The sequence below is a fragment of the Tauraco erythrolophus genome, chromosome 21, assembly GCF_009769465.1.
Source record: "Tauraco erythrolophus isolate bTauEry1 chromosome 21, bTauEry1.pri, whole genome shotgun sequence".
Taxonomy (NCBI): domain Eukaryota; kingdom Metazoa; phylum Chordata; class Aves; order Musophagiformes; family Musophagidae; genus Tauraco; species Tauraco erythrolophus.
This window is the reverse complement of record NC_141485.1, coordinates 3287258-3298896: the sequence shown is the minus strand read 5'-3', so window position 1 is coordinate 3298896 and position 11639 is coordinate 3287258. Positions and strand designations below refer to the sequence as shown.

General features: G+C 37.8%; 1 protein-coding gene across 1 annotated transcript in view; it reads left to right on the top strand.

Moving 5' to 3' along the window:
• Nucleotides 1–755: 755 nt before the first annotated feature.
• The window catches only part of BRIP1 (BRCA1 interacting DNA helicase 1), a 116104-nt gene continuing 105220 nt past the window's right edge, over nucleotides 756–11639 (top strand). The window contains exons 1-7 of the mRNA XM_086624861.1: nucleotides 756–904; nucleotides 1725–1836; nucleotides 2319–2513; nucleotides 2814–2941; nucleotides 3749–3886; nucleotides 10135–10428; nucleotides 10907–11128. Coding sequence (XP_086480987.1) covers nucleotides 812–904; nucleotides 1725–1836; nucleotides 2319–2513; nucleotides 2814–2941; nucleotides 3749–3886; nucleotides 10135–10428; nucleotides 10907–11128 — 1182 coding nt within the window. The 5' untranslated portion in view covers nucleotides 756–811. The remainder of the gene's footprint in view (nucleotides 905–1724; nucleotides 1837–2318; nucleotides 2514–2813; nucleotides 2942–3748; nucleotides 3887–10134; nucleotides 10429–10906; nucleotides 11129–11639) is intronic.

Here is an 11639-nt window from a genome sequence, read left to right as displayed (position 1 = left end):
CTGGAGCAGGGCCGAGGTGGCTTCGGGATTTCCCCGGTGCGCCCAGAGGCGCTCCCGGCCCGAGCGGAGCAGACCGGGACGAAGGGTTTCTCCGCATTCCCGGTGTCCCGGGCCGTTGCCGCCTCCTGCCCGCTTTGGGGTTGGATCCTTCCCCCCACCCCCGGCGGGGATTTCCTTTTCCCTTGGGAAGAGCTGAATTCGGAGTGGCGCTCGTTTAAGCGAAGCCCCCCCAATGTGTTAGGGAAAAGCCTTTTAACGGGGCGCGGTTACATTTTGGGAGAAGGGACGGCTTTTAAACTCATGTTAGCGGTCTCTCTTTGCTAGGATTGATTTTTCGTCTTGAGAAAGCTGGTGGTGAAGCTGAATCATGCCATACGTTGGTGGATTTTTGATGTATGCATTTACTCATTAAAAGTCAGATGAGGACACTATCCCAAAATTTGTGTTCTCACTCCGACAGTATTCAGTCTGAGACATAGAATCTGAAATGACATGTGCAGTTTATCATACTTTTATTTAAATTGCTGATATTACTCATCAGATGGTGGCAGCTCACTCTCATTTGTAACAAGGACCAGCTCTGAACCGTGGTTTCCAGTATATATTCCTGCACCCCAGTTCTGTTAATAACCTGAACTGCTCAGCCCCCTTAGCAGGTTAGCAGTTTCTGCTTGTTTTTGTTTGGTGCCATGTGTTGTTTCAGGCTTTGCCCAGTTAGTGTTGACTCGTTAATCTTTTTTTATTTCAGTTATAAACCTGAATTAAAAAGGAAAGGTTATAAACCTGAATTAAACGGGAGGAAAAAGTGGCAATGTCTTCTGATATGTCAGAATATACTATCGGGGGAGTGAAGATCGCATTCCCTTGCAAGGCTTACCCTTCACAACTTGCTATGATGAATGCTGTAAGTAGAATTTACATTAATGTTTGCTAACCTAATGGCTGATGATTTCCAGTACCTGTTAGCATTCAGAAAGCTAACGTGTTAAATTCAGAACTCCCGTATCCTGAGAATTTCAGTTGTAACCTAACTTGCTGTTCTCGGTGCTGTACAATGGTATCTGGCCCGTGACTAGGGAACGCTGAAGGACATTTCAGATTTGTGAACGTTTATACCAAGAAACAAGTTGTGTGTTATGTAATAGATCTGGTTAAATAAGCATATATACTGTCATAGAAATTTTATAAGATTTTGCAAGTAGGTAAGGAGGGAACGATTTAGTAAAACATTCTCTTAAACAGAATGTAATATTTCAGTAAGCTTTCATTTTTGAGAGTTTTTAAAAATTACTTATTACACTTTAACTGTTCAAAAATGTTTAAATTTTTGAACATTTTCAAGCATTTTTTCTCTGGGACAAATGACTTGGTCGTCTGACAGATGCTTTCAAGGTTTTGGCTTTATAAGACTGAAGGAAGCAAGCTATAGCCCCATAAGGAGTCGTTGTCAGGAGTTAAGTGTTTCACAGCCCCTGTCAGAACCTGTGAGCATTGCTAGTGAGACATGTTCCCCCTGAGAGAAATACAGCTAAGGCTTGTTGACATGTTGTTATTATTAAAGGTGATTGGGGTGGGTTTGGTTTCCTTTTGTTCTTTTTTTTTTTTTTTTACAAGACAGCAAGTGTCCCGATTTATTTTTAGAAGTTGTTTCTAGCTTAGCTAAAGACATCCTCTTTGGATTTTTTCTATTCATTCTGGTTTTGTTGTTCTTATTCTCCTTAAAGATTGTTAAGGGCTTAAATAACAGGCAACACTGTTTGTTGGAGAGCCCTACAGGAAGTGGCAAAAGCTTGGCGTTACTTTGTTCTGCATTATCATGGCAGCAGTCTCTGTATGGTAAGTTGTCTTAGTGTCTGTTTGCCCAGTTTTTATTACCAAAATATATTAAAATGAATCGCTGCTGTTTATCAGCTTTTAAATGTTTGGTTTCAGGAATCTAACCACGTCTTTGTCCACCGTTACACGGTTTGCCTTATTGGCAACATAAACCAGTAATGGCCACTAATACTAAGCTGGATTTAGCTATCTGTTACCATAAAGCAATTATATGGCTGTTGGAACTTTGAAAGAAATACTTGTGGATTGTAGTTATGCGATTGAATTGAAAAAGAGGGGTGTTTTTCATTTCTGCAAGTTGTTACAGCTCTTTGCACTGCAGTTCTAAGAGTGATGATAGCTTGTTCAGGCTTTGTAGAGAGACGCAAGGTTTACAACTGGTACTTTAAACAAAAGCTTTCATCTTGACTGTTTGGAAAGTCTAGTTCCTATGTATAGACTTGAGTTAATGGAAGATAAATGCCTGTGTTCTTTATCTTTAGAGAAGTCACTGCTTACGTCCTCATGTGAAAAGGAAGACAGAAAGGCAGAGACCTCGCCGCCATGTCGCTGTGCGTGTCACTCCCAGTCTGAGAGCAACGAGGCTGCAACGACTGTGAATCATGGGGCTTCTTGTTCTTCTAATAATTTTGAAAGAGGAAGTTCCGTAAAACCTGGAAGCCCACGAAAAAGCACAGGTAACTGCATATGTAGGCAGCTAAAAATCCGTTCTGAAAGTAAAATATGTACCCAGTAATGCAAATTTTTTTGCTTTCAAGTCAGGGACTTTTTTTTCCATCGTATTAGCAGACTACTACATGATTCTGCCCTGCATGGAAATCTGTACAGAAATAGTGGTTAATGCATCTAGAAATGTCTAATACTGTTGCCTACATCATGTATGTTTATAGCAAATTCTGGGTTTAAAATGTTGCCCCTATTTAATGCATTCCTAATAGTGGACGTACCTTTTTATTTGATTTGATTTTTTATTACAGAATGTAAGGAGAATGAAACGCTAGCTTCAAAATTGTCTGCCAAAAAAAGATTATCTCTATGTGCCAGTGAGAATGATGATTTTCAAGTGGACAGGAAAAGGATTCGTCCTTTAGAAACTGAGCAGCAGGTGAGCAAAGTTTATTGGCAGTAAAATAATCCAGGCGTAGCTCAACAAAGCTGCCAAATACCGATCAACATTTCAGAGAAGGGCATAGAGAACAGCTGAGTCGTGTCACAGTCATAGTTTGGATTGACAGGTTTTTGTTATTTGTTACAAAGGAGTCCATTGCTGCACTAAATTGTTCATAATACTGTGTCCTAAATTGCATCTTTCATATTTAAACACCTAATATCCTCAAAATCTATTTATCCCCAGTTGATCTGTAATATTAAGTCAAAGTATGAGATTCTGGAGTTGAAGGTGCTCTTGCAAATATGTGTTAGAAATTCAAATAATACTGTGAACGTGTTAGAGTTCTGGTTTATATCCTGTCAAGTGGAGTTAGATATTTCTGTGATGTTTTCATCCGTGTCAGTATTGGTACCACATGACTTAGCACCTCTATTGGGATGTCCACTCTAAATAGCTTTTACACTGCTGTGGGGTATTGCTCAGGTCGTTACTTTTGTTGAAGTTTTTAGATCAATATGGCTTGAATTTATTTCTTGGTTTAGTTATGAAAATTCCCTGCTTATGTCTATATAGTATTACAATTTCTATCAGTTTTGTAAAAATGGGAAATTAAAGAAAAACCCCACTTTTGTTGGTGTTCCTGACCTTTGTAATTAAAACTTTGTAGCTTTTCCCAGCTGCCTTTTCTGTAGCTTAGATTTGGTTAAACTGTTAACGAATAGTAGTGATGTTAAACTCACTGACTGCTAATGTAAGCGCGTACTTTTGTGCTGTGTTGAACGCAGTACTTTTTTTCCCCAGCAGGTTCGAAAACGGCATTGTCTTTCAAAAGGAGTGCAGCTAGTTGATGCTTTAGAAGTTTATAATCAGAGAAGAAATGGAGAGCTGATTGTTCATTCTGAAAAAAGTGTGAAAACCACCACTTTTTCTCCCAAAATAGTGAGTAATATAGTGGTATCTTTTACATCAGGACTATTAGTTCAAGAGCAATTAAAAAAAAAAATTTATTGTGAAGAGATTATGCATGATATGCAGCTCGTTAGTATAGTTTCAGAAAACACTGTACGTCTGGCTGTGCCACAGCCTAATGTAAAGGTTCCCAAGTATGTAAGTTGCTTTGGAGTAATTTATTGTCACTATCAGTAGCAAGGACTGCGGTGGCTTTCACTCCCAATGGTGATGTCAAACCAGTATGGTTTGCAAAGATTAAATTACTTGGAAAGTTGTTCTTCTAACCAGTGGGTTGAACTCTTAGACTATGGCTCCCCACCAGCACAGAGTCTGGCTCAGTAATTCAGCCCGTACACTTTCCATATGTGACAGCACTTGTGCAGCAGATATAAATCTGTGGCGTATTCCAGTTTACGGTAGGTTTGTAGATATGTCTTCCATAGACATTATGGAAGAACTGGAAAATGGGACCATGGCAATTAAGTGACGTCAGAGTTCAGAAATTTTGTTCAAATTGCCATGCATTGTTTTGTGGCATATGTGGTAAATGAAAGACAACGTTTAATATTAACACGTGTACCTTTCAGACCTTAAAAAAGTAGTATGGAGAAAGTCTGAGCTGAGCATTACAATATATTACAACAAAAAATGAGTGATAAATATTGCACATGATTGAGCAGAAAAATCCTCTGTGTTACTGTGATAGATTTACATTTTGATTTTGTTTTTTTTGTTGTTGTATTTTTTTTTAAATTACCACTTTCCATAGCAGAAGTATTACATAAAAAGTTGAGATAAACGTATGCAGCTGCTTCTGCAGCTTTCTGCTAGGCATTTTCTGCATTTCTTGGTCTTTGAATCTTATTGATTTTACCTAAAATTTTGTTGAAGCAAAACCAGTAGAAGAAGAAATCTGAGGCAGTAGAGATGGATGTCAGATCCCAAATTACCTTGGTGATGCTTATCAAAGGCTGTGACTGAATAATTCTTGTCAATATTAAAATATAGGAGCACACCATGAAATTGTGTGAGTTTAAGATAAATACAAGAAAGGAGTGTGGTATGACCTTTATTTCGTTCTTCAGTACAGAAATCTACTTTCATTCAAAAGACAAAGAACACTCTCCCTGTTCAATAATTTTTTTAACGTTATTTTGTGGTAAAACCCATCTGTAGGTAACTGGTTTTCTCAGTAAAGGGTTTTATATGCATGTTTGGAAATACAAGTGGTTTCAACAAGTGCTTCAATTCTCTTTCCACCTCTTCCAACAGCACTTGGCTCTTTTTGTCCTAAATTAGCTTCTATTTTAATCAGTGCATGCTTTAACTTCAAAAGCTGTGTTCCAGTACGCTATGCTTTTATAAGCACAAAAGAAGTCAAGAGCTTTGGTATTACTTTAAGACACAGGGAGCTAAATGTTTTCTTGAGAAAAGTGAATCTGTGTTTTAAGTCGTTCAATCGGAAGTAATTTTTATTAGTTATGGAAAGCTCCATAGGTTTTTGAGTAGAATTTGAAGTGCTTTATGCCACTGAACTCCAGTTGGTAATTGGAGATACAAAGGCCAGCAGAGTGTGCTGTTGGTTTTCAAATAAAAAGACCTTCCTTCCTAGATTGTCAAATTTGCTTTGCTACTTTGGTGGGGGTATCTGAAAAACTTGGTTTACAACTTCTAGAAATTTCATGTGTTGAAGAAAACGGAAAGCTTTTAGTATAGCTAAACTAGCTGTTAAATAATAAAATACTTCATTTTTGTAGCAGTGGTTTAGCTGTACATGAGTGCGTTATAATGTGCCACCATGAGCCTGATGGTACAGTGTACTGTACACCTATATGTTTAGTACTTCTTTAGAAAGAAGTAATCTGAGAAGAAATAAATGTGTTTGTTTCTGTTAAAGTGTCTTTTTTAAGAACGAAAGGAGTATGTATTTCTTTGTAAAAAAGCTTCTTTTAAGACTGAAAGAATAAGGTATTATTCTCCAGTGATGAAGTTTTACTTTAGCAGACTGAGAACTTGTCTGGTATCAAGAAACAGTTGCAGAAAGTAAGGCCTTAGTTATTGCTAGTTCTGCAGCTTGACTACGTTAAGTTTAAGACATGAAGAGCATCACAGCGTAGGCTGTTAGGTATAAAAATGCTTTTCTAGTGTAGCTTATGAAATAAAGTCACCTGAGGTTATGGTCAACACTTACCACAACTGACCCTGTAGTTAAGATGATGCAATAACAAGATAAGAATATTTTCTTGGTCAGTGAGATAACCCTCCCTTTGATTATCTTGTGTTTTACTGCAGTCAATCCTGTGCTCAAACCAAAGTTAGTTCCTTGTCAAGTATTCCTTTTTATAGCCCAGCAGAGAGGGAATGGGTTGGTGGTTGTAAGAGCATGAGAGGTGCTGCCCAGTGTTGCTTTATGAGAACAACACCCAGTGGGTGAGGATCTTCTGCCCAAGATGACTTCCTCTTCTTGGCTGCCTTCAGTCCAGAGCCTGGGAATCCGCTTCTGCCCTTGTGCTGTTAATTCTTGCAAGAGAGGGCAGTTCTAGTGTGAGTTTAAATGAGGAATTATACCCTTACAGTACTCTCTTGATTACTTCTGTCAAAGCATATGGTCTGAGAAACTGGGGCAGCAGGGTTAAGGAATCCCCATTTATACCAGGTAAAAAAAGTAAACAGTAAATGGAGAGTAGTGTAACAAACACTTGGGGTATCAAAAAACAACTGTGAAAAGAATCTGTCTTAATGTGCTAGCCCATCGCAGTTTGACATATTGCTTACAACCTCCACAATGGGGTTTGGGTGACTTCTGTTACACATTCCAGGAGACTGGCAGCCTGGTACAATCAGGGTCTGGACTCCAGAATGGGCTAATTTACCACGATGGGATGAAGAAAGTTGTGGATTTGTATTACACGCTCTCACCTGACACCGTATCTGATCCTTTGCTCGCTGATTGACGTTTTGAATGAGCTCTTTGAAGCGAGTTCCAGCTTAATTAAAACGTTTGCTTGGTTAGCAGTGATCTGTGAAAGCCTGTGATAAATATTGAACCGAGTTCACCTGCTGGTTACTGTGGGAGGATAAACAGCTGCTTTGTGGACTTTAATCAAGAGACTGCAGCAGCAGCAGAATACTGGGCTTTTTGAGAGCTTATAAAGGAAGAATTGAGAAGCTCTGCTAATGTCACTGCTGATATCTTACTAGATTGTGCTTGTGCGATATTTCACACAAGAGGCATTCACTGCTCTATCATTTAGATGGCTTTGTAACTGGGAAATGGAGATGAAGATATGAAGAACTCTTATCTCTTTGTGTTTCAAAGATCATAGCCTCAGTGTTTGTTTAGCTCTATTTTACACATAGGACAGGTTGGTGGGCTTCATTATTCTTCTTTTAATCAGACTTCCATGTTTTTGCCGTATAAATATTGATGTGATAGGCTGCTTTATCTACCCTCTGACAGAAGTAAAAACAAGCTGGATTAGCCTAAGGTCCATATAGTCTGGTATCTGATCTCTAACAGCATCTTTTACTGGATGTTCCTGATTAAATACTGCAGAAAGTAGAGGAGTATCTTTTTTTTTTTCTCCTCTCTCAAATGAAAGTCTCTATCCCAGATTCAAACAGCTGAAAGCAGGTTTAGTTTTGAAGTCAGAGGTGGTTATGAAATAGTTTTCTTTTGTCTTAATATTAATTATTTCCTCTCAGCCCACCCCTCTCCCCAATTATTTCATAAATAAAATTAAACATTTTCTAAGTTCATTATAGTTTAACCAATATCTCTGTGTTATGAGTCTAAAAATGTGTAGTTTGAGGCAACACTGCTAGGGGATCTGCCATACTGGGGTTTTAACTTTGTTCAGCTGGAGAGTATTCTCTTTCCTTCTGCTGTGGTAATGGGAGATTAACACCACGTTAGATTTTCCTATGTCATATCAACAGTAAATTCTTTTTATGAAATACAGAATTAAAATAGTTTGGTTTTAATAAAATTTAAAGATGGCCAAACCATTTTCTAAAGGATCACAAAGATTTTGAGTGCAAATTGATACGCTTGAATAATGTGCAAATAACATGAAGAACTCAACTTTTAAACTATGTTTTAACCGTTTTCTTTAAGTTTTTCTTCATTATAAAGAACACTATAAAAAGTTTTTATTTATTTATGTGTTTTGGGCTAATAGCATTTCTGAAAGCCACAGAAACTATGGTTACTGCAGGCAGTTTTATACTCTTAATAGTTACTATAAAATCAGTCTGAGTTTACAACTTTCTCAATGCTGTTTGTTTTGATTTTTTTTTTTAAACTTTTTTCCAAGTTAAAGGTAACCTTTTAAATCTGGAATACTGGGTAAAGTGCTGCTTAAAGCCAGTATTATACCAATTTCAAACCTTTTAAGAACAGCTTTTAAGGCCACCTGTAAAGAACTGTAATTTATAAGTCTTACACATATGAACACTCATTTAATTCTTTTTATGAAATGAAATATATGTTTTTTTAAAGAAGAGCCTTCCGATCATATTTATGTATTTGAACTGCATTTTCCTGTTGTTAGAACAGCTTTTGCAAAATAGCTTCCTGATTGATCCTAATATTTTTGTTACTTTTATTTGGCAAACTAAATGTGAGGCTTAGCATTAGCAGTGAAGCATTAATGGTTTGGTATCATCAATGGTATCATCTTTGGATTCGGTGTATTTTTTTCTTTCTGAAAACACAATCTGACGAGTTAAAATGAAAAGATAAATGTGTTCTTAAACACCCTACACAATAAGTAAACTACTTATGTTAGTTGTTAGCATGGCAATGTGGTTTTCATTATTTCAGAGAGCAAAATAGAGCAGAGATGATAGAAATATCAAGGTACAATTTGCATCGCAGTGTTCCGTGTGAGCACAAACCGGGTTGAGCATTGCCACGTATGTAACATATACCATATGTCAGCTGTTTCCTGCTTCACTGCTGACAAGAGCCCCATTCATAACTCTTCTTTTTATCCTTTCAGTGAATAAGTAATTATTCAATAGAGAAGGCAGGATATTTGGAACTGGCTATTTAATGTGGCAGCACACCGTAATGAAAGCTGCTGTTACTGGCAACCTGAGAGGGGAATGTAACAATTCCAGCATGGCTGTAACTTTATCTGCTTTGAGGGCCTGTTTATTTGGCACATCAGTGAAGCTTTTATCCCAGTGAGTGGCAGCTCCAGAAGGGTTACATTTACATGCACTCTATCATGTATTGTCATATTTAATGGTGGACAAGGCTGAGTGGGACTAAGGGTAACACGAACTTGCTTTTCCTCAGAGCGGAGGCTAAAAGACAGCTTGATCCCCAGAATTGGGGTGTAACACATGGCATGACTTAGCATTTGTTTGGCGTGGATGATCTTACTGATTACAATTAAAAGGGGAGGGAGGAGTATTAATGCAAGCCACAACATGTAGTTGCCTGCTCAATCAGCTGAAAACCAAATACAAACTCTCTTACGCTAGAAGAATTCATTATTTTATACGGGAGGTGTGAGAGGGCATGGTTACTCAGGAGTTATTAGTTTTCTGTGTGTCTTTCACACTAGTTATTACAGTTTCATGACAGGTGTTCCAGTATTTTGTATTTTGAAAGATGATACTTCTCAAGAAGAAAAAAAAAAAAAAAGGCTTTTAACCAATGTTTTACAGGATTAGGTTCTGTTTAGAATTGTTCCCTGTTTTGCCTTTTATTCTCACAGTTACTAGATGGCCTGTGACGTGACGGCATGGCAAACGTGTTTCTGATGGATTGTATATGACGTAGTCTGTTTTATCTCCCGACAGGTTTCATTGAACTATCCAGATTTCTTCTGCTTGCTTTAAGGAAAAAGTATTCAGTATTTTAATTTGAGTGTCTGGTCCCAAGGGTTCTTCCTCTTAAGGTGCTGGACACGTCTTATTCTATAACAGGAGTGTCCTCACGCTGAAGTGTGAGAAGTTTATTTGCATTATTCACATGTGTAAATACTCCATTGAAATAATTCTTTCTACGATTGGGTTTTGATAAAGTTGTATCTAGTGATTCCTAGAAGTTTAAGATTTTCATGCATCAGGACATGGTGTGTATGCTTTAATAGACAAACCTGGTGATTTAACAGACTATCTTGAACTATCCTAGAGGGTGTTTTCTAAACAGACCTTAAGCAGATTCAGCGTGTTCATCTTGCAGTGGGATTTTTGTTAATCTCTTTTGGTTTGGGTTGCAGTCTTCTGGCCCTTGCACTGAGTGCTCCTGTTCTTCTGGAAAAGCAACTGATAGAGATGCTAGTAACACAAAGAAGAAGGAAAATGGAGATCGGTCATTCATTCCCAAAATATTTTTTGGAACACGAACACACAAGCAAATATCCCAGATTACCAGAGAGTTGAAGAGAACAGCGTATTCCAGTGTCCCTATGACAATTCTTTCCAGCCGGGATTATACCTGTATTCATCCAGTGGTGTCTAGTAGTGGTACTAACAGGAACGAAATGTGTGTGGAATTGCTGGAAGGAAAACATGTGAGTATTTCAGAAAATGAGCATTTGTTTAAACGTCTTAGAATGATAGATAGTTAAACAGTTGGAGTGAGTAAGTTTTGACTTCTTTATATTATGGTGGTTAAATGCCTCTGGTAATTTGGTTTAAATTAAATATTAATTGTTAGAAAATGTTGATACACGGTATCAATACTGAAAAAATATATGATAGGGATAATATTGATGACTGCGAGGTTAACCTTTTTAGTAAGACTTAAAATTGTCTTTGGTTTTATAGATGAAGAAGAAATAAGTGTCCTTTATTGGTGCAAATTTTAGAAACATGGACTTTCCTGTTTTCTTTCTGACACCATGTGGTTTTCGTTATTGTCTGACACAAAAAGTAGCTGTTAGAAGTGTTTCCAGGAGATAGTCGAATGCATGTAACAACTTGGGGGATTTAAGTTTACTTGTTTTTCATTGTTTTTTGTAACCACTGTCTGCAATTCTTTGCTTTTAGGGCAAGTCCTGTCTCTACTATCATGGTGTTCATAAACTCAGTGAACACCATGCACTACAGTCTGCACATAGGGTGTATCAGGCTTGGGACATCGAAGATCTAGTGAGCCTGGGCAGGAAGCTTCGTGCCTGTGCATATTTTGCAGCCAGAGAGCTCATGGTGGGCGCAGATATTGTATTTTGTCCTTACAATTATCTCCTAGACCCGCAGATACGGGAGAGCGTAAGTATATTTGTACGAAAGAGATTGCAATAACTGAAGTTAAAGGGAAGTTAAAAAAGAGCATAATGTTCAGTGGCCATGGCCAACTGAAATCCTGTTTATATCCAAAATATTACCTACGAAATAACTGCTGGGTCAAAGAATTATTTTTATTTTTTTTTAAATTCCCTCCTCTCTCTAAATGAGCATTTCTGTGTTCCAGGTAACACTTCCACTGGTGTCATGCTCTAGCTGATCAGTCATATGTTTTTTTTCAATCAGTGGAAAAGAAACCCTTGCAAACTTCACAGTTTGGTTTGCGGGGAGAGTAGAAGGTTCAGATTATGTTAATCCAGGCTGGGATAAGGTACACTCTGTCCCCCTCTCCTCTCCAGTTATTTTCTACGTTACAGAATTGGATCAAAAAGCTGAAAACTTTCTGTTGCTTGCACTGTGATGCAGAGTATGCCCTTTTTTAACAGGATCCTGTTAGTTGCTGTTTGTTGTTAATGTCTTTCACTCTGTTATACTA